Source organism: Solea solea, chromosome 9, assembly GCF_958295425.1.
Source record: "Solea solea chromosome 9, fSolSol10.1, whole genome shotgun sequence".
Classification (NCBI taxonomy): domain Eukaryota; kingdom Metazoa; phylum Chordata; class Actinopteri; order Pleuronectiformes; family Soleidae; genus Solea; species Solea solea.
Genome location: NC_081142.1, coordinates 9,116,629 through 9,140,021, shown reverse-complemented (window position 1 = coordinate 9,140,021; position 23,393 = coordinate 9,116,629). Strand labels below are relative to the sequence as shown.

At 40.5% G+C, this 23,393-nt stretch overlaps 2 protein-coding genes across 2 annotated transcripts; both read left to right on the top strand.

Annotated features, from left to right (window-relative positions):
* Window positions 1-8,613: 8,613 nt before the first annotated feature.
* ptgfr (prostaglandin F receptor (FP)) lies at window positions 8,614-11,018 on the top strand. The gene is made up of 2 exons (XM_058639313.1): window positions 8,614-9,396; window positions 10,692-11,018. The coding sequence occupies exons 1-2, from the start codon at window positions 8,614-8,616 to the stop codon at window positions 11,016-11,018; spliced, it is 1,110 nt and encodes a 369-aa protein (XP_058495296.1).
* Window positions 11,019-12,911: 1,893 nt separating this feature from the next.
* Window positions 12,912-21,664, top strand: zfyve9b (zinc finger, FYVE domain containing 9b). The gene is made up of 16 exons (XM_058638452.1): window positions 12,912-13,170; window positions 14,547-15,352; window positions 15,516-15,615; window positions 15,702-15,901; window positions 16,019-16,130; window positions 16,606-16,728; window positions 16,837-16,992; window positions 17,081-17,305; window positions 18,211-18,293; window positions 18,425-18,529; window positions 18,640-18,790; window positions 19,291-19,371; window positions 19,655-19,817; window positions 20,078-20,183; window positions 20,271-20,450; window positions 20,932-21,664. The coding sequence occupies exons 1-16, from the start codon at window positions 13,107-13,109 to the stop codon at window positions 21,091-21,093; spliced, it is 2,817 nt and encodes a 938-aa protein (XP_058494435.1). The 5' UTR covers window positions 12,912-13,106; the 3' UTR covers window positions 21,094-21,664.
* Window positions 21,665-23,393: the final 1,729 nt, after the last annotated feature.

Genomic DNA, 23,393 nt, shown 5'->3' with positions numbered 1-23,393 from the left:
AAAGCACCAGCCCTGACTGATTACTTGTGATATATTTGCACAAATAAAAATCATTCCAACATGTCAATCTAGAAATAATAATAACGCCTTCAGTTTCACTAGGGTCTTCTCAGACACTAATACAGAGCCTTAAAAGTCTGTGGCTCCTTGGCTGCTCAAAGAGCCATGTTCCTGACACCTGATGCCATTACTTGTCATGTTAAGTAAACATCAGAACAATATATTGTTATACTGATACAAGTAACGGCATCAAAGTAACCTCCTGTCTGCTTGCTGATGAGCCTGTTGATGCAATCCTGTACTCACACGAGGCAACGTCGTAGTTTTATTGGGAGACGTCGAGAGACACAGAGGATACTGTGGTGTTTGGAGCCAGAGTGGTGGTAACTATGTATTTAGGTGAGCTGTTTTTCCCTTAAGTTAAGTGTGCAGTTTCCTCCTAAAGCTAAGAAAGTAAAAGAACATAAGAAGCTCATTCCTCAAAATGTTTAGCTGTCCCTGCTCTGACAAAACTAAATTCACCTCAGGGTATTAAATTGTGAATGCTACCAGATCCCCTAGTGATTTTATTAGCACAGCATTAGATTATAAAACTAAAAACTGCCCGAGTTATATAACTTTCCTGAAAATGAAAGAAAAAGCTTTATCATCAAACACCCTATCCAGCACTAAATAATTTCTGAGATAAGACTTCAGATCCATAAAATATCTTGTTATCTGTAAAGTGAAATGCAGCCAGGATCCAAAAAATTAAGGTGAGTCTGCACTGACATCTAGTGGCCACATGTGTCCTCACAACCCTATACCGGAGAAAATGTGAAATAGTATGAAGTGTAAAAGTGAAATCACTAAATGTTTAAAAATGAATTGATGCTTTCAGCTGCTAAAGGAATTAAATGTACATTTTGGTTTATAATCGATCACATGACCTTTATAAAAAGTAGTTAGAACTAAACATCTTGCTGAAGGGATTTTCTTTTTTTGCCTTTTTAATCACATGGACGTGCAACACTGTCTGATAAGTATTATACACTTAGAATCATGATCTTAAATGCTTTGAGTCAATATTTGAAATTTCTAAATATCTGTTTTGTTTCATCTCATAAAGAAATGTGTGTTGTATTGTTTGCTCTGCTCCCAACCACAGATTTGATACCTGGTTTGTGAGCGAGCGAGAACATGAAAAAAACAACTATGTTTGGTTTGGTTTGGTTTGGTTTGTATCTTCATAAAACCTGTGTTTATCTGCTCTCAGCTCTGTCACACCTGGTGGGCTTTTTCATTTTAGTCCAACAGAATGTTTTCAACAAATCCTTGACACTAAGTTACTGAGGACGGTATATGGATGGGAGTGAACTTTTCAGACACATCAGTCATAAAGTATGCTGTTGTCATTTGCCTTTACATTTAGATTAGATATAGGATATTCTGTTTTCAGTTAAACAAATCCTCTTTCTGCTTTACTGGTGTTGATGAAACCTGGTTGGTTGAATGATGTAACATCCACATCAACATTTGGCCAGAGCACTGTTTTATTTCTGCAAATGAATCACTAATACTTTTTTCACCCTAATTCCTGGAGCTAGAGGCACAATTGCAATTATGTCCAATATGGTGTCCACATTTAACAAAGCTGCAGGGCTTCCTGAGGCTGAATTAAATGATCAAATGTGCCTCCACTCAGGGTAATCCAGGAAAAGTCTTTGGTCCAGGGTGACTGCGTCCGCGGTTCCCATGATGCCCCTCACTAATTACAAGTGTGTGATGTGTGGATCGTTTGTGTGTCTGTGGGGCTCCTTACGTCGTCCTGTCCTGCCACCTCAGTGCTCCAGCTTTGAGTCATTCTGTACCGTGCTCTGTTAGCATTTAATTAAATTGTTCCTGCGTCAAATTAAGTTGGCACATCCAGGGCAAGGGCCATTAAAAGTAAACAAAGGAAAAATTAAGCAAACTACACTTACCTCGTCTGAACCTCGTGCTCTGAAATGCTCCTGGGCTCTCTTGTGATGAGCAGAAACAGGTGTGTGTGCTTTGTTACCTCTCTATGACCTTTTTCTGGCATAAACATTGATCTTGTCAGGACCAGTGACCCAAAACCTGGTCCTAATGAGGCAGAACCTCATTTCTAAGGAACTAGTAACGTTTCAGTCTTATACAATATGTGAATTAGGGTTAGGTTAAGGTCAAGGTAAGGTTGTCCAAATGAATTAAACGCAGAGGCCTAAGAAGAATAGCTGTGTGTGTTTGTGTGTGTGTGTGTGTGTGTGTGTGATGTGTGTCCAGGTATTACTAATGTTGTGGGGACCTAAACCTGTTTACGCATGTCACATTATGGGGTCTTCCTTGTGTGTGTGTGTTCCTGAACTTCATGTTCAGAGTAGCAAAACGTGTGAGTCGGGTTCTAAATTTATTGGATCAGTTATCTAAATTTATGAACCTTTAACAGCACCATCTATTTGAATGTTGCTAACTCAGCTGTAATCTTTATCAACACTTGCATAAAAGTTAGATATTAGGTTCAGTCTCATAATCTCTGTTATTAGTCAATCCCACAGCTGTCCTCAGTATTCAATGTGAGGTCATCACACCATATCATCAAACATATGCAGCCAGAAAAATGCATCTCACTGGCAAAAGATGAGGCTTTGAGGTGATAGCAACCTGAGGACCGTCCCTCCCATCAGTTGTTTATTCTCGGCCGTAGCACTGGCACATTTTGAAACTCCCTTGCTCTGCTGCATTAACAGTGTCCTACAAATGAGGGGACATCTTTTTGCGAGAGACTAGGTGACAGACAGAGAAAATAAGAGATGACAGGAAGAGTGAGGACAAAGGAACAGCACCTTTCCCACCTGAGATTCTTGGCACGGATGCATTTGTGTGATTAGATGAAGACGTTGAGAAAGTGACAGAGCTACAGCTGGTGCTGCTGCTGCTGGCAAAAAGCCTACATTATGGGTTATTTTCCCATCTTGCTCAATCGACATCCAACTCCATCTGTACCCCACTGATTCAGCAGAGTCTATTACAGCAGCCTCATTTGGTCCACCCAACAAAAGGAAAAGCCGATTGCAGTCCCGCGCCTGCACGGGCCTCGCATTGTGCCTCACCACTCCACTGCCTGTCATTACAACCAGATACTATATGACACCACACTTGTAGGTGTAATGTCACCTGAGAGAAGATTCTTTAACAAAATTCATCTTATGCCTCATAAGAAGCAGAAGATGAGGTTTCATTATCACATCAAGAGGACAAGACGTTCTGTTTTTACACTGACAGAAGGCTCAGCATTCACAGACTTGTGCATGTGAATGGCAAATTAATAAAGGCATTTCTTTTTTTTTTCTGTCATGTCATGTCATTTCTGTCTGAAATTTTCTTTTTATCATTCTCTCAACAGTATTTCTTCATATAATAAGGAAAGGGGCTTGTTCATCAGCTCCTGCAGGTTTTTACTCCATAAGACAAAAATCATGTGAACAGGTGTGGTGACTTCTTGTCAGTTCACTGGCATGTGTTTATCTTCAAAGATGAAATGTTACCTTCATATATCCTTACAATAATTAATAATAACTGTGGTCACCTTCAAACGGTTTCTCTTGCCAGGACTGTTTTCAGGAAGTTCTGCTTTCTGTACCAGTGCAGCAGTGTCGTGGATTTTCATGCACAGTGATTCAAAACTGTAATCCCTTGTGCTGCGTGGACATTTTCACTTAAGGGTCCAGTGTGTGAGTTTCCTGGGTTTCATAGCTGCTCTTGTGGTTGCTGTGTGATTCCCAGCAACAGCACTGCAGTTTATACGTCGTCTCCTTCTACTTCGGGGTCAAAAGGCCGACTCCTGTCCGACTAAGTGTATACATGCAGGACTAATTGGACTATGAATCGTATTATCCAGGTATATTAGTCCGACTAAGACTAGATTTCATACAGACTAACATTAAGAAAACCAAATTATTGTCTACGTCCGACTAAAATTTGACTTTTAACATGCATGAAAACACTGGATTGACATTTAATGGTGAGACTGCAGAATACTGTACCAAATGGAGGACAGCTCTACTTCCTTTTCCCAAGTGCATCAGGTAACTGTGATGACCACAGCACACTGGAAAGGATGTTGTAAGCTAAAGGCAAAAGTGGTTTTTCCCATTCAGGCTGCTGTTGAAACATGGCAATGCAACATGGCAGCCTCTGTCAAGCAAAGTCCTTGCCTATGAATGAATGTATTGTCTCTCTATGTATTTTGCCTTCAGGCTGTCTGATATCTCCTGCTTGAAATCAAAATGAAGATCTCCTTCAATTGAGTCCTACATTTTAAACAAAGGGAATGAATAACTGAATGAATAGATGCATTGGCACTTTGAAAAGTAAGGCAGCACCGAGAGAAGTGAATGTTTGACACAACGGTCGAGCAAGAACTTGGGAGAGGAAATTAACTTTTGAAGGATCATTTCTTCAAACTTCAAGTACGTTAAAGCATCAAAGTCCTCCAGGGTGCAGCATTTAAAAAACAAAAACTCAGAAGACACTTCCAGTGTCGAGTCAAAGTTAACTTCACACAGGACAATAACAAGCTGAAATGCAGTAAAATTACAGAAATACACAGGATACACAATATTTGTGTAAAAAAAAATTTTTGTCTCCTGACTCTGAGAACAACATCAATCATTATGCTGATGTCCAGTGTCAGTGGGAGCTATACACTTACAGAGTTGATGACTGCACTCTTAAAGTGATGCTCTAAAACATACAATATTTGTCCAAATGGTTCATTTTTTTCCTCCTCTCTTTTGAGACCCAGTTTTGTCTCACAGCTGGCACATGACGGAGGCAACTTGACTTCCTCAATAAGAGGGTTTATCATAGGTTCCAGTGACATCGCAGATCTTTTTTGTGAAATAAACAATTTCCAAGTATCACCAAGTACTCTTACAAGTGTGTGAACAGGGACTCTTCAGAATAAAGTTTGTTGACGAATATAAATTCACCAAAAACACAAGAAGGTGAGGTGGGTTGTTGTTTTGAGCAACAGGAGCAGTCAATAAAAATGATAATGAGATGAGCTTGTTGCTGCAGCATGTGATAGATACTGAAGGAGGGAGGTAAGATGGACGAAGTTCATATTTTCAGAGGAAGTGTTTGGAGGTGATGAGGATGCATAGTGATGTGAAAGCGGGAGTATCAAACAAATGAAACACGTGTGTCATATGTTGATTTTGAAATTGAGAAAATATTAATTGTTAGTATTTTTTTCCAAAAGTACTTTTTAAGGATTTAGCAAAAAATTACATTTCCTCTAGGCTTCTTGAATAAATCTGCCATCTGCCCAAAGGGATGTTCAGTGGGGTTTAAATCTGTGATTGATCAAACAATGCAATGTCGTTGTATAATAGATGTTTGTTAACTAATGTAGTGTAGATGAGAGAACTGACCAATGCATCATTCTCTAAGGATGGTTGTTGATTTTCAGGGAGGGACCCAAACCTCAAATATAAGAAAAAGGATGAACTGCTCAGTGAACGATCCAAAGTATACGATACATATATCAAAATATTAAAATGTACTGTTTCTCTCTAACACCAATATTCTGATGGCTTGGACTGGGCACAGTGTTTGGCTGTGGTTCAAACCAATCCTTTTCTTTCATTTTTTGTTTTTATAGCGGCAATGACTCAGTTATGTCTCTTTTTTTTTTTTTTTTTCAGTGAAATAATTCGTTATAATTGCTTTGAATAACCACAGGCAATACGCAGCCACGGTGATAAACAAAACAGATGGAGGCAGATGTTCGACACTTTCCTTCTAAAGAAATATTAAATTGTAGAGCTCAACAATAACAACAAAAAGAACAATAGGGAAATGGGACCCCTGTCGTTATTTGATGAAACGAGTAGTACTTATTTTAATATGCAGATCTCACTCCATGCTACCATTTTCTGTTCAAATGTCAGTTGTGTATACTGTATATGCTTCTAAAACCTCTAAAACTACAAGTTATGCCACATATGACATGTTAAGAATGACCAGATAAACATCTGGATAGATGCAGATGGTTAAAATGACATGTCACCTCCTCAGTTGTCCAAAAACTTCCCCTAAACTTGACATGGCTACTTCAGTTTGTAAATTTGGGCACTTGCCGTGGGAACATTACTCATATTCCTTTCGAACATATACCTGCCTGTGATTTCTTCTTTTGAGTAAAGAACTCTATTTGCGTCAAGATGTGCAGGTTTTGCTCCTCACAGGTCCAGTACGTTTCCTTTTTTTTATGTGATTTGATTTGGATTTGGATTTATTTGGGTTTGTTTCATGGCTAATTTGTCTTTCCTATCTGCATAGATTATTTGGCACAGTTTTTACACCCGATGTCCTTCCTGAAGCAACCCACATTAATCCAAGGAAAGCTGACAAAGCTGATGAAATATGATCACACAGAAAGGGAAATAAATATCGATAAATAGATGCCATCAGACTGGTAAAATCTGACAAATACTCACCACATCTTTTAGAAATAATTTTTTTTGGGGCACTGTAAGACGATATGTTTGAGTCATTGCCTCAATAAGAGAGTATTACTTTGAACCAGAGCCAGGACTAAGCCATTAGAACATTATGTTGTTACAAAGACACACAACATTTTGATGCCAAAACTCAGCCTAATGGTGGAGTCTGACCTTTGATATGTTCATATATTATATATATTATTCTTTTTTTTTTTAACAGAAAATTATTTAATTATATAGTTATTTTTTTTTTATTTAGTTATTTAATCTAAATATCTATTTGAGGACATAACTGAAATAACTGAAACTTCAATTTATAAAAATGCATCCATAGGTGACTGAGGGACAGATATTTATCGTGGGATTTAATCTTGAGCGAACCTTTAGGGCAGGGGTCTCAAACTGGCGGCCTGGGGGCCACATGTGGCCCTCCAATCGATTTCATGTGGCCCTCCAAACAACATCAAGTTGTAACGAGTCATTTCTATATGTTTTTATTTTTAAATTAAAAGATTAATTTTGCATCATAAATATATTTTTTTTATTGTTGCATACAGAATAATGGATAAAAGATAGAAAAGCTCACACAAGTCAAGAGTACATATATAAAAAAGGAATTAATATGGCATATTGATATGTAATTTTGAGCTCCCAAAAATGTTGGGCTTTGTTTTACTTGACTGGCCCACGACTGACCAGACGAGTCATTTGAGTTTGAGACCCCTGCTTTAGGGTGTTGATTATTTTATAGGGAAGAATAAAATGACTTTCATGCTTTCAATGACACAACATGTTATTCCATGTCTGTGTTGGCAGCAGGGTGGCGACCAAGGACTTCGCTCTGACAGAGTTGCTTTTTCATTCATTTGTTTTTGTCATTTTTGAATTAACGAAAAGCCGGAACATACAATCATTGTAATTCCGTGTCCACGTGTGGAGCTGCTCAGGTGCGCGCTCACTGACACTTGGCACCAACAGAGCGCAGGAGGAACAAGTGGCACGGATCTCTGCCTCCATCGCAGCAATATCGAGGAGCGCAGTTTCAGTACGTCCAATGGCATTTACTGCTGCACTGGCGAGGCGTCACTTTGTTTTACTGACGATCATAACAACTGGGAGAAAGGCTTTGGATTTATGGCGAGTTGCGTGAAAGAAGACCGACTTTGAGGTAAGTCAGACGCACTGCGTTATCATCATTATCATCATCATCATGTTTCTCCACAGTCAACTAAACTTTAGACTTCTATTTATTTTGTGTAGTTACCGAATCAAACTTTTTAAATGTTTTCTGTGCGACTCACCACTGTTACCACAAGAGGTTTACTTTGCACATATAGTATATTATAGTATAGTACAGTACAGTACATACTATAGTATATACAGTAGCATAGCATAGTGTAGTATAGTACAATATATAGTATAGTATAGTACAGTACAGTACAGTACAGTATATAATATAGTATATAGTATAACATAGCATATCTTAGTATAGTACAATATATAGTATAGTATAGTATAGTAAAGCACAGTGCAGCACAGTACAGTATTTAGTATAGCACAGTATAGTATAGTGTAGTACAGTACAGTATAGTATAGTATAGTATAGTTATATTATACAGTATAGTATAGTTTAGTATAGCATATAGTATAGTATAATATGGTTTAGCATAGTGTTATGTATACAATGAGTTCAATATAATGTATAGTGTTATACTCAGCAATACTGAGTAACTTGGTAAGACAGTGCAGTTTAGTATAATATAGCATAATACAGTATAATATAGTGCAGTATAGTATAATACAATGCAGTATAGTACAAACATGTATAAAGTAGTACAGTACAGTATAATACAGTCGATTGCAGATTTGTACATTATAGTATGGTACAGTATAATACAGTGCAGTAAAGTATAAGAAAATGCAGCATAGTACACATATGTACACAGTACAGTAGAGTGCTGATCTGTACAGTAAAGTACGGTAAAGTAGAAGCAGTTCAGTATAGTATAGTGTAAGTATATAAGTTTATATAAATCACAAGTTTTAATCATTGTTTTTGACACACAGATTATCTTCACTCTGCCCTCCAGATCACATTTTCACCATGTCGACCAACGAGAGCTCAGAGTCCGACTGCAGGTCAGAGGTCAGCCCTAACAACAACACCTTGTTGTCCATCACTGCGTCCGTCATCTCCATGACAGTGGGCATCTTCTCCAACAGCCTTGCCATCTTTATCCTGATCAAATCCTACAACCGTGTCCGGGTGAAGTCGCGGGCGTCCTTCTTGCTGTTTGCCAGCAGCCTGGTGGTCACAGACCTGTTGGGTCACCTCATCAACGGCACCATGGTGCTTTTTGTTTACAGTTCTCAGAAGAAATGGGAGACATTTGACCCTCACCGCATCGTGTGCAGCATCTTCGGGGCTTCCCTGGTGTTCTTTGGTCTGAGCCCCTTGTTCCTGGGGAGTGCCATGGCAGTAGAGCGCTGTATTGGCGTCACCAGGCCCATCTTCCACTCCACTGTGATCGCACCTCACCACATGAAGAGGCTGCTGGGTCTCACCTGGCTCCTCGCTGCCCTGGTGGCTGTGCTGCCCGTGCTGCTCTGGAGGCCCTATCAGGTTCAGAGCTCCAGGAGCTTCTGTTTCTTCCACATGGAGGAAGCCAAAGACTGGCTGGATGTGTTCCTGCCGCTGCTTTTCTCCGTGCTTGGCCTGCTCGCCCTGCTGCTCTCAATCGTGTGCAACACTGTAACAAGCTGCACTCTGCTGCAGGCCAGACTGCGACGCAGGCATCACTGCAGAGGCACTTCGTACCACATAGAGATGATCTGCCAGCTCCTGGCCATCATGCTGGTGTCCTGCATTTGCTGGGGCCCGTTACTGGTAAGAATTTATCCTCATCATTAAAAAAAGAAGAAGCACAGGCTGACGCTGCAGCAGCTCTGCACAGTGTTGAGTCAGCTAAGTGTTGTGTGGATGGTGTGTGTCTGTATGTTGGCCCAGTGAGAGGCTGGTGAGTGGGGACATTTTTTTCTGCATGTTCCCTGAGCATTAATCTTAGTAACTTTATAAAGTGCTTTACAAAACACATGGCAATAAAACAAAAGAATAAATAAATGTGGATTCTTTTTCCTCCTTCACAAATGTTCTCTGTGAAATTGCTGTTCTATAGTTCTGAGTATTATGATTTGAAAGAACCGTTGCACATTTGTGCACAGTCATGATCATCGTGCCCAAGAACAAAGCTAAAAAAACATAAATGCTGCTTTTGACTCTCTTGTGTGACAATGACTGTAAACGATGATCGCAGTGCATTTTGTGTATCAAACTAAAACATCAAAAGGCAAACGCAGGAGGAAAGCTCTCAGTCATTCCACTCATGTCTTATTTCAGGCTGAGGCGGTTGCATTAGTAATGTTAAATAATTGACTTTAGTCTTACCTAATTTGTAAAATTAATTATGCATTTGTATATTTCTGCTCAACTTGGTCAAATAAAGAATACACTTAAACTTGACAGAAACACAGCAGGGCCTTTATTTTCTTTAAAGGAATTGACTTTGACGTCGACTTTTTGTCAATTTTCCCAACAATTTTCCTCTGTTGTTGTGGGAATGAGACTTGTCTCTCAGATCCACTGCCTGGTGATCGAATAACACATTTATCTCTGGAAATTAGTAAAAAAAGATAAGATAAGATAATCCTTTATTCGTCCTACATGGGGACATTTGCAGTGTTACAGCAGTATACAATCACAGCAATGTAGAAAAGTAGAAACATCCAAGATAAGGAAAAAAAAAACTATTAAGTATGTGCAAGGCAACAAATGAAAATAATAACATAATATTTAAACAAACAGTGTATTCAGGGAAGACAGTGTTATAATTAGCAGTATTGCTTAGTGAATTAGGTAGTTTAGGTGTTAAATTACCAGAATTATTTTTCCAAGCGACAAGGGAACTCAAGGGTTCAAGCCCCTGCTAGGTCAAGGTACCCAATCCCCATTGCTCATAGTTAATCGGAAGCTCTAAATTGACTTCCAGTGTACTCAGATAAAGGGTTGCATCAGGAAGGGCATCTGGAGTAATTATCTTATCCTAGAGAGGCTGTAATAATATAATCAATTTTGCAATTGTATAGTCTCTCAGCTTCTTCTCTTAATTTCCATTGTACCACCAGATTCATGTCATCATTTATAGCACCAGAACCAGCGATGAGCCTGCACCGTTCACTATGTTGATGCAGATACGTATGGCCACGTGGAACCAGATCCTAGACCCCTGGGTCTATATCCTGCTGAGGAGGGCGGTGCTGAGGAAAATCTTCGCGTTGTTGCACTGCTGCTGCTGCTGCTGCTGGGGCTCAAAGCTGAGTAACCTTCACGGCTGGCAGTGCAGCGTGCTCCGCAGCTCTTTAGATGCCAGCAACTCTGGCGCCGCTCCAGGCGACTGTCGCTGCCATGGCACATTACCTCCTCCAGATGTTTTGATCAAATCCATCACTTGAACCACTTTTATTGGTTCTGATCAATCAAACAGAAGGACAGCATAAAGATGTGGAGAACTTTGTTGTTTGGGAATCTGCACATACCACATGATGACATGTACAATATTTGTTTTTATGTTGACTGATGGATGTGGACTTGCACTGCTGTGGTGTATTATGTAACACGGGATTCATTTAAAAATGTTCACTGTGCTCACAAAATGTCAGTCAAGTTAGTTGGAGTTAAAATGGGTTAATGTTTTTTTTTATTATTGTGCTTTTTGTACTGGAAATGTTGCTGTTGTTGGTTATAATTCTGCTGTGAATGTTTCCATGACAACTCCATGGATTTAACTGATGTACTAATGTGTTTCCTGTTGTTGGTACAGTCCAGGTCAAAAACATGGTGGAGTTGATGATATGGACATTTTAATACATAGGACAATTGAAATGATAAATGTCTCTTGAATGTTGTCCATCTTAATATCAGTTTAATTTGTGGCAGGGATCAGGTACATACCAAAATATTAGGCCTGGTCTGTTATTTTACAATCAATTAGAGTCCAGACAAGATTCAGTTGGTCAGTTGGTTTAACTGATTATTCGTTTACTTATTTGTTATACATGTTATTTAGCCAACATTTCTGCAGTTATCCCTAATTCATATAATGTTATATTTATTGGCTATGCCACAAAAGGCAAACTGTAAATTGTGTTACATTTAAGAGTATAGTAAAGATTCTGATCTTAAAATTAAAAAAAAAAAAAATACCTCCGCTTTTAAGAGATAACAGTCAAAATCTTGTATATGTCTATATACCAAAGTTAAAAAGAGATTATGAGCGTCAATCAGTTCATTTATTTGCTTATTACTAGTTATTGTAATAGATAAGTATCAGAAGACGGATCTCTCTGTCAGTGATGGTCACTGTCTAAAATAATTTAAGGTGGTTTGATGATTTTATACTGTAAAGTATTTACATCTTTTGAAGTGAATCATAGACATCTTGTTTTTTACAGTTGATCCACTGTTAATAATGAATAAAATATGTCTTGGTCGTAGCTTGTTTTTTGTGTGTGATGTATTGTTTAGGCTGTGGAGAAAGTGTTAGTGTTAGTTAATAATGGTTTGTGTCTCAGTCAAACACGATACTGGTGCCAAAATCTTTACACACCTGACTTCGAGGCACAAGTCAAGATAAAATAAAATACTATAGTGAGAAGGGGAAAAAAATCCAATAATGATCAAGCAGCTGGTGTCAGTGGAGAGCGGGGAATAATAATAATAAATATTTCTGTTTTTACTCTTTTCATTGGATTTGTTAACAATTAAAGTGTCACTAGCCCGAGCTAAGGCTATATTATTATTATTATACTGTATTTTTGTTTTGTATTTTGTCCAATGCAGCTTTCTACAACAATGTTCATAAGGCATTGAGGACGAGGATGTTCCAGGGACAGACTGTTAGACACAAAAGTAATTTAATAATAACATGTTTGTTTGATTTTCTGCATAAACAAACAAAAAAACCACTTGTTTTTGCACATTTTTACCATTTAGTTTTAGAGTGTATTATATGCAGATCAACCGTATATAAGTTGAATCAAATAAATTCAGCATATCAGAGTGAATACATCATCATTCAGTGTTCTATATGAGATACTTTTTTAAATACAGCAGCCCAAGGATCCTGACATCTATTACACACAATTTGTTTTTCTATGAGCCAAAATATAAGTGATGTAACATTTCTCGATGGTCATTTAGAAGAGTTTCTCAAGCATGGATATTCTGCAATTTATTATGAAAAAAAAAAGGGCAGGCGTTTCACATCTGGCACCATGACTCCCTATATACACTCTTGCTTGCGCACAGTCACTTCTGCGGGATGTGCAAACTGGGGAGGGATATTTCTGTCCACCTCCTGAGTTTCTTCAAAGAGCTGCAGAGAAACACAGGGGAGGAGGGACCGAGAGAGATCAAACTGAGTAGGGCACAGAGAGGGAGGCGAGAGCATCCCATCCTCCGCCTGTCTTATAAAGACTCGGCTGCTGTGGCGCTCCAATCTCCAATCCCTTTCCCTCGCCACTCACATGTAACAGGATAAAATGCTCAAGTTCTTCTCTACGCGGGATGACGAGAACGAAAGCCTTCTAGGAGCAATAACAGAGGGTAAGACATGCACTGATTTCAATGGGGGAGTGGAGATGCTTTAGCCTTCTCCCCCCCCATTCACTGCCTGTGTGTTGCAGAATGATGCTGATGCTGCTGTGTTTGGCACACACAATTGCTGATACAGCATTTGACAGCGCGCATAGTCAGCATCATTCGCGCGCGCGCGTGTGTGTGTGTGTGTCTATGTGCGTGTGTGTTGTTGAATGGCTCACTGAGCATCATCACCTCAGCAGAGTGATGTGATGTGATGTGATGTAACGGGATGCGGGGTCGTTGACTGTGAGTGTCGCATTGCCACCGGCAGCCTCGGCGCCTGTGAGCAAATTAAACACATGCACGTGTGTTGACTGCGTCACTGTCCCGAGAGAAACAGAGAGGGAGAGGGGGGGAGAGAGAGAGAGAGAGAGAGAGGGAGCTCTCACACAAACATCATGTCAGTGCAGCAGCTGCTGTGCCAGGGGGAAATCTTCACTGTGGACTGAGGCGAGCTCTTTCATTCTTTTTTTTTTTTTTCCATTCTGCCTTTGACCTGTTTTTGAGTCAATCAAACACGATGTTTAATATAAGCCGATCATACTGTACATATTGTACATACTGTACCATCAGCTGTTATAGCTGCTGTACAGGCTACATATACTGTACTGCTTGTTTTCTCATGAGCTCCTGACTCACAACTCTCCATACCATTAACTCCCCATACTACTGCGCAATCAATTCTGTGAATGGCAAGATCGTTTCAGTTCAGTGTTTAATACGTAATAGATTTATGTGACACATAGATTACACCATCAAAAATATTAAGAATAAGTAAAAATACCTTTAATTGACAATAAAGTACAAACCCTGATAGTATTTCCTCAATTACAGCCTTTTGTATTTTGGTAATTGCATCGTTTCAACAATGTTTTCATTGCTCGTACTAACAAGCAGTTGAACATGTTGACATGTTTATACAGTGGCCAGTAGGTGTATATATACAGAGCCAATCATCAATAGTGTTATTGTGATATACTTGTTATTCCCTTCAGAGCAGCAGCCATGTGATGTCATTCATTGTATCTACAACACAATATTGATTCAGCATCAATATTTCACTCAGACTGAGTCTGTTGTCTTAAAACTGTACAGTCTGTTCTTCAATCAGCTCAGCCACACAAGCTCTCAAGGACGACCGCATGCCAACGCTGCCTTTAGAGATGATTGAAAATGTGAACATGTGATGATGTGAATTAACACACACGCACACAATTTAAGTGGCCGCTTGGCACATGTGAACACAACTTTTCCACCTAATGAGTCATGATTAATCAGCATGTATGCATGTGTATGTGTGCATGTGCTTGACATGTCATCATGCTCTCCCCTCTGAACAGATGAAGGAGACAACCCGTCTCTGCAGAACACCAAGCATCACTGGCTGAACAGACCCTGCCTGCTGGTGCTCAAAGATGGGGATGTTTCCAAACCGGGATCGGACTGCGGTCAGATCAGACCAGAGCCTCCTTCTAAAGCCGCTTCAGACACAGCAGTCAGAACCACTTTTAAGCAATGTGATCAGAAACCATCTGAACATCCTGCCAAAGTTGCTTCACCCTCCCAGCTGGAGGAAGGCAGCTGCACTGTGACCGCCATCTCCTCATGGGGGGAGAGCTGTTTTGAGGAGTCATCCAGCCCCCTGGTGCTGAGTCCTGCTGAGGCTGCATGGCCAGAGGAGGAGGGCAGAGCTGAGGTGGAGGAAAGGAAATCTCAGGTTCTCCCGTCAAAGGAGGACTCTGTGGTTGAGGAGAAGGAACTGGAGGAGAGCGGGCTGGAGCAGCAGCAGGAGCAGCTGTGCAGTTCACATGCAACTGCAGCACATGAGGAAGCATGTGGCAGGGTGTCTGTGGAGCCTCAGAGTCAGTTTAAGATAGCCAAATCTAATGGTAAAGACGAAACAAACACAAGCAATGCCCAGGAAGCAGGTGTGGAGGGAGCCATGGGAGACTCTGGAGTCAACCCTGGAGATCCTGATAATGAAAACCACCTGAGTCCTGCTGGTATTCTATCAAAGGATCGGGGCAACGTCCTCGGAGAGGTGGCACCAGTGTGGATCCCTGATGCTCACGCACAGGTCTGCATGAAGTGTGGGGTAAAGTTTACATTCACAAAGAGGAGGCACCACTGCCGTGCCTGTGGGAAGGTGAGGAGAATTGTTTTATGGACGTGTTGTGCAGGATTTGAAATAACAATGTTACTGTAAGACGTCCACAAGTAAGTGACTTGACAGTTGATGTGTCAAAACATGTGTTTGTGTCCGTCTGTCCCTTGGTGGTGTGTGTGCATGTGCGCGTGTGTGTCGTCAGGTATTTTGTGCACTTTGCTCCAGTCTCAAGTTCAGACTCACTCATCTGGATGGCAAGGAGGGACGAGTTTGTGTTTCCTGTCACTCAACTCTCATCAAAAGTGAGGACATTTCTTGGCTAAAGATTCTAGTTTTCTTTTTTGCATAAAAGAGATTTTGCATAAATGTTCTGACTTCTTCTCCTCAGGGACACCTCCACGTGGGAAAAGAAGGGTGTGGTTTGCTGAGGATTTCGCCAGCAAGCAGTCCGAGTCCGCGCCCACCACGCCAGCTAGAGAGCCAGTGTTCTCACCGCTGATGAGACAAGTGCTGGGCGAGTCGGCTAAAAGTCCTGTTGGTTCGCCGCAGATCAGGAGAAGCTCAAGGCCAGTCGGGACATCTATTAGTGTAGGATCACCCAAAATATGACACCATATAAAAATACAAGCAAGGTTGTTTACATATGGCAAGATTTGACGCAAACGTAGGACCAGCCCCCCTCACTCCTCCTCCCTCTTCCTCCAGGAGGCATGTGGTCCTTACGGGTGGGGCACCACAGCTTTAGTGAGCAACTCTGCAAACCTCATCCCTCTGGACGGCCTCCCTCCAATCCTCACCTCTACAGGGGTCAAAGGAGGTAAGATGGGAGCAATTCCCTCAACTGACTCCCATCTATTATTCATGCTCCAATCACAGCCATTCTCACACCATAACTCCTTTCTCACCCACTTCTTGCTACAAATGAATTTCCATCCATCCATCCATCCATCCATCCATCCATCCATCTTCTACCACTTCATCCTCCACACGAGGGTCGCGGGGGGGGGGGGGGGGGGGGTTCTTGCTGCAAAGGCAAGAGTGCTAACCACTACCCAAAATGAATTTCCATTTATTGTAATTCATGGGTTAATTATGATGAAAGTGTTCCTGACTGAATGTCTAATCCATCCATCAATCGATTTTCTATTGCTTTATCCTCCACATGAGAGTCTCTGGGGTGCTGTGCCAATCTCAGCTGACATAGGTTGATAGGCGGGGTACACCCTGGACAGCTCGCCAGTCCATTAACGTCTAATATCAGTGATTTTTTTGATTTTTTTTTTTTTCCTCAGATTACACTGTGGAGGAACAGCCCTCTGAGATGCTGCTTATTCAGGAGCTGGAGAGCAGCAGGCCCAAGCCCCTGGTGTTTGTCCTCAATGCCAACCTGCTTGCTATGGTCAAGCTGGTCAACTGTATGTGTTTTAAATATGTTATTTTAGATGAATGATAAAATGTCATTTTCATTATGCACCATGTCCTACAGTTGATTTCACTGATGTAGATGCTTGATTGTGTGACAGATGTGAACAGAAAGTGCTGGTGTGTGACGACAAAGGGAATGCACGCTGTGGGTCAGGTGGAGGTGGTGGTGCTGCTGCAGTGCCTGCCTGAGGAGAAAAGCTTCCCCAAAGACATTTTCAGCCACTTCATCCAGCTGTACAGGGACACACTGACAGGTCAGAGACACACATAATAACTTATATAACATTTATTGAAGTGTGTGTTTTTTGCTGTAACTACACGTCTGTCTCATTATTCCTGTAGGGAAGGTTGTGAAACACCTGTCACTCTCCCTGTTTGGTGGTAGCTTCTTAGGCAGTGAGGAACATGCAGGCTTCCTGTATGTTCACTCCACTCTTCAGAGCCTTCAAGGTCTTCCTCTGCCAAACCAGCCCTACCTCTTTGGCCTGTTGGTCCACAGAGCAGAGGTGGCCTGGGCCAAAGCCTTTCCCTTGCGTCTAATGCTGCGACTGGGGGCCGAGTACAGATGTAAGTACAAGTGGCTGGTTTTCTCAGTTTCCTCCATTTCATAAAATGTTTATCAGACTTATGTATATTAAGCATTTGCATTCATTGTCTACCGCTTTATCCTCCACATGAGGGTTGCAAAGGGCTGAAGGCAATCCCAGGTGACATAGGGCAAAAGGCGGGGTACACCCTGGACAGGTCACCAGTCCATCACAGAGTTAACAACTATTCACTCTCACACCTGGTCAATTTAGAGTCAATTAACCTAATCTGCATGTTTTTGTACTGTGCCCATGTCCCTGTGGTCCCCATAAAGGTTTTATTCAGGCTGAAAATGTGAGCTACCATTGCTCAATCGCTACTTTTACTTCTAAAATCTCAGTACAGTTTATATATATAAAAAAAATTTGTCATGTACTTAAAGACTTTTACTTTTAATATTATAGTAAAAAGTGACTTCAACTTCTGCCAAAGTTATTTTCTGGTAAGTAACAAAGTAAAATACAGATATGTGAATTTTGAACTTAAGTACAGCAGCAAAGTATTTGTACTTTGTTACATTACAACACTGCTTGAGACCCATTATTGTCAGGCACAATATAACCCTTATGCCCACATGGACACGCTGGCTGGGTGAGGGATGATTGTAGAAAACCGACACTCACATGGGGAGAACATGCAAACTCCACACAGAAAGGTCTGTCCAAAGCAACATTTACAAACTAAATGTTAAACACATGAAAACAGGTGATGAAAAAACTAAACATTGTCAAATCGTAATTAAATCATACAGCAGCCACTGCTGATTATTAAAATATGACCCTATTAATCAGTTGCACCTCTTCATATTAGCCAGATGTGATATTGAATCTTCTGCAACACTTCAAGATTCCTCTTTACACCCTTTATTTTCTCTCTTCCTGCAGTTTACCCGTGCCCTCTGTACAGCGTACGCTTCAGGAAGCCCTTATTTGGGGAAATTGGTCACACCATTATGAGACTACTAGTGGTGAGTGTGACATTTTTTTAACTTCTTCACATTTGTCATCATTAATGGGAAGTTTAGTGTTGCAAGTAAGCCTACCAAATTAGATATGGAACTCTTTTTTTTTTTTTTTTTTTTATCCCATCGTGTTCCAGGACTTTAGGAATTATCGTTACAGCCTCCCAGTGGTGCCGGGGCTCACTGTGGATCTAGAGGCGCAGAGGACCTGCATTAAGATACCGACTACAGGGTATAATGAGGTGAGACTGAGCCTTCAAATGACACTCAGCACTAAGGTTATGTCATTTTTATCATGTGTTATCCTTCTCTCCCTCTCTCTCTCTGCCCTGCGGACTCTGTCACACATTAGCTAATGAGGGCTTTGAATAAGTCCAATGAGCATGTGCTGGCCATAGGGGCGTGCTTCAATGAGACTGCAGACTCCCACCTCATCTGTGTGCAAGGAGAGGGTGGCCAGTACCAGACCCAGGCCATCAGCATCCACAATCAGCCACGCAAAGGTGCGGCACAACATTACACTGGACTCAATGCCCTGTGATTAAGTAGCAATAAGGATAGACACTGCCATGTTCTACTACTATGTATAGTTTTACCCATTTTGTAAAACTATACAAAAACCATTTTGTTTACAAATAAAATAAAATGTTTTTGAAAACAAATACCCGGCATACAAACATTGTGCAAATCCTATAGACATGAATAAGGAATAGAACATATTTTATAATGCTGCACATGGGGCTGCATATGAAATAATGCCAATTTGTTCTATATTTATGCAGACACACAAAATAAACAATATCCATGTTAGCTGTAGCGTGTCAGTGGTGCAATTACCCTTACTTGACACTAGATGATGCTACATTATCTTGTCACTTCTCACACTGGTCATAGCTGGTCATAGCTGGTTTAAAACATAACTTTCTTTCTGTTTTTCTTTCTTTCTGTTTTTCTTTCTTTCTTTCTCTCTTTCGTTCTTTCTTGCTTGTTTGTCTGTTTACAGTTACTGGATCATGCTTTTTCATATTCAGCAGTGCTCTGAAAGCATCAGCAGGATACCTGGCCAAGTCTAGCATTGTAGAAGGTAGGATGTCATACACCGGCAGGTCAAGTTCGCCTTGACTTTATTAACCCTCCTGCATTTGTATACATGTATAGTGCATGTTAACACTCCTGCCTTCAAACTGGTGTATTCAGAGTGTGTCGATGTTTGTATATATGTGTGTCTGTGTATATTTTAACAGACTGTATGTCAAGGCGAGCGTACATGTGGATGTATGTGAGTGAGTGAGTGAGTGAGGGAGTGTGTGTGTGCGTGTTGGTGTCTGTTTGTGTGTTTTTCCAGTATTGCTGTCGCCTCTCCTCAGATGGGTTAATGGTGCAGATCACCGTGGAGACCATGGCAGAGCTCCGCCGGTCGCTACGGGAGATGAAAGACTACACTGTCACCTGTGGACGGCTTGACCAATCAGACAGCCAGGAGCTTGTTTGTGTACAGTGGGTGGAGGAAAAATGCACTGTGAATAAGGGGTTAGTGTGGCCACCTGTTTAAAGTTCATGTTGCTGCTGCAAACAAAGAACCTGAGCTCAAAGAGAACAACAGTCACATTCAGTCACTGAGGAATAAAAAAAGAGTTCTATCCATTAATACAATCAATAGGTAATTAAATTCCTCAACGTTTCTTTTTAATCCAATGTTGGTAATAGTAATCCAAACGTTGTGGAACAATGTAACCCCAACCCTACATGTGTAATTTGCAAAATGCTGGCACCTGTTTGTTTCCCTCCAGAGTAATAAGTCCCATAGATGGGAAATCCATGGAATCTATCAGCAGCATGAAAATGTTCCAGAAGTCTGAATACAAAGAAAATGGGAAGATCATCCGCTGGACAGAAGTACGTATGATAATCTGCTGTGAATATTAACCTAACGCCACCTGAAATTGTCTCCTCCTTTGACTTGTGTCTCGATGTGTTGTGCAGGTGTTCTTCCTGCAGACGGCAGATCATGCCAAAGGAGGAGCGAGCGACTCTGCGGAACACAATCGCCTGACAGAGCGGATCGCCCGAGCCTTTTGCCTGGCACTGTGTCCTCATCTGAAACTGCTGAAAGAGGACGGGATGGCCAAACTGGGGCTGCGTGTCACCTTTGATCCTCAAGAGGTCAGAAAAGTTGCCCTAATATATCCAAATATTGAAAAACACCACATGAGAAGACACATTATGAAGCTGCCCTTAATAACATAGCATGAAGACAGAAATATGACAAACATTTGATATTCAAAATAGCACAATGACATATGAAGTCTAACAAACATGCAATTTCCATAAAATAAAGGTTTAAAACTGTGGTAACTTTTAGTTTGTTTGAACCTTGTGTAAAACTGCAGCATTCCAAATTTCAAAATATCGGACAGTGTTGCCTTCTCTTCTCCAGACTCAAAGCTATCGTGGGTAGCCAGATATTTTCCCGAGGGAACAGACTAACTCTTTTGGCAACCAGGGTGTTGAAGGGCTGCATTATTATGCTGGTGCAACAGGCCGAAAGACAAAACTCAAAACATGAGCAGACTTTGCAAGCTATAAATGAGCCCCTGGGTGTGACTATATAAAAGTTAAATAGAGGTTTGCTTTGTAATTTCAGGTGGGATTTGTGGCCGGGAGCAATGGGCAGCCACTCCCTGCTCGGTACCTCAATGCCCTGGACAGCGTGCTCATCCCAGTCATACATAGCAGGGGGCGCAAGCGGGGTGACGAGCCCATCGTGATGGAGCTCATCTTTTACATCCTGGAGAACATCACTTAGATCACACACACACTCTGCACCATTTCATCTTTTTAACCCTGACCACAACTCTCCCTTTGGCACGTCTCATATAAGTGCTGCCTTCGGTTCCGGGGCATTAAAAGCATTCAAAGGGTGAACCAGACCACATCCAAGGCCTGCATCAATCTCATCCACTCATGAGTAGACAGGAGTGGTCCAGCTCTTTAGTGGTTTTCTGATCGCGCTCTGCCCCTGCAGCAGGCGATCTGGGCACGCATGAAACCTTTGATGGAACATCAGAGCTAGGTGCTGTACTAGCCCTGTAGTAGCATTCTCATAGCTTGTTATCACCCATGTCACAATGTTCAAAACTATTGCCAAAATAGAAGAATACCTTTAAAGTGGGAGCTGGATTCAGCCCCACGACCCGAAAAAAGCAAACACAAAAAGAAAATGACTTGAAGTACTGTAACTGTACTGTATGTAGAGCTGTAGCAACTCGATGCACACTGAATGAATGAATGCCCAAAGAATGTTTTCATACTGGATGCATTTTAATGACTGCTCATGAAATGTAATGTCAGCTTGGAATTAAACTTGCAACAATGAAGGAACTGCCGTGTGATTTTCCAAGGACAACACAGTTTATGTTTACACGTGTATCATCTGTTGAAATCACAGGCAGACACTTTTTTAATCTTTACCATCTTTTTTTTTTTTTTTATCGCTGTGCCACTTTCAGTCATCTTGTTCTCCACCTTGTATTAACTAGTTAGAATTGGGTTCATAATACATGATTTCTTAGCAGACCTTTTATTATTATTATTATTATTATGATTATCAATAATAATAATAATAACAATAACAATAACAATAACAATAACAATAATAATAATAATAATGATAATAATGATGATAATAATAATTATAATTACTTAATAACATATACTTCTGCAAGTTAAGCTTTATCTATCAACAGCCACTTTACTGAAGCAACTTCGAGTAGATCAGTTTACAGATGCATTGCATTTGCAGTGACAGTCTTCCAGAAAATGTGGTTTGCTGCAGCCTAAATATCTGTGTGAGGGTTCAGAAGTTCAGTGATGAATGACTTTCCCTTATTTGCACCGCTTTGGCTTATTGAGAGCACAAGTCAAGACAGAAGTTGACTGCCACCTCACTGTGAGATGAGGGACGTCCTCACAGCACCGCCTATGACTTTTTTGACACATTTTGGACGACATACTAACCTATGAATTTTTTGTCAAATTTTGGACGACATACTTAACTATGACTTTTTTGTCACATTTTGGACGACATACTAACCAATGAATTTTTTGTCAAATTTTGGACGACATACTTAACTATGACTTTTTTGTCACATTTTGGACGACATACTAACCTATGACTTTTTTGTCACATTTTGAACGACATACTAACCTATGACTTTTTTGTCACATTTTGAACGACATACTAACCTATGAATTTTTTGTCACATTTTGGACGACATACTAACCTATGAATTTTTTGTCACATTTTGGACGACATACTAACCTATGACTTTTTTGTCACATTTTGGACGACATACTAACCTATGAATTTTTTGTCACATTTTGGACGACATACTAACCTATGACTTTTTTGTCACATTTTGGACGACATACTAACCTATGACTTTTTTGTCACATTTTGGACGTCATACTAACCTATGACTTTTTTTGTCACATTTTGGACGATGTACTAACCTATGACTTTTTTGTCACATATTGTACGACATACTAACCTATGACTTTTTGGTCACATTTTGGACGACATATTATACTATGACTTTTTTGTCACATTTTGGACGACATACTAACCTATGACTTTTTTGTCACATTTTGGACGACATACTATACTATGACTTTTTTGTCACATTTTGGACGACATACTAACCTATGACTTTTTTGTCACATTTTGGAAGATGTACTAACCTATGACTTTTTTGTCAAATTTTGGACGACATACTTAACTATGACTTTTTTGTCACATTTTGGACGACGTACTATACTATGACTTTTTTGTCACATTTTGGACGACATACTAACCTATGACTTTTTTTGTCACATTTTGGACGATGTACTAACCTATGACTTTTTTGTCACATATTGTACGACATACTAACCTATGACTTTTTTGTCACATTTTGGACGACATATTATACTATGACTTTTTTGTCACATTTTGGACGACATACTAACCTATGACTTTTTTGTCACATTTTGGACGACATACTATACTATGACTTTTTTGTCACATTTTGGACGACATACTAACCTATGACTTTTTTGTCACATTTT

Bases quoted from the DNA above. Each gene is read 5' to 3' on its own strand.
- ptgfr (XM_058639313.1), top strand. From the start codon at position 8,614: ATGTCGACCAACGAGAGCTCAGAGTCCGACTGCAGGTCAGAGGTCAGC. The intron at 9,397-10,691 runs GTAAGAATTTAT...TTGTACCACCAG, and splicing joins TTTGCTGGGGCCCGTTACTG to ATTCATGTCATCATTTATAG.
- zfyve9b (XM_058638452.1), top strand. From the start codon at position 13,107: ATGCTCAAGTTCTTCTCTACGCGGGATGACGAGAACGAAAGCCTTCTA. The intron at 17,306-18,210 runs GTAAGTACAAGT...CTCTTCCTGCAG, and splicing joins ACTGGGGGCCGAGTACAGAT to TTTACCCGTGCCCTCTGTAC. The intron at 20,451-20,931 runs GTCAGAAAAGTT...TTGTAATTTCAG, and splicing joins TCACCTTTGATCCTCAAGAG to GTGGGATTTGTGGCCGGGAG.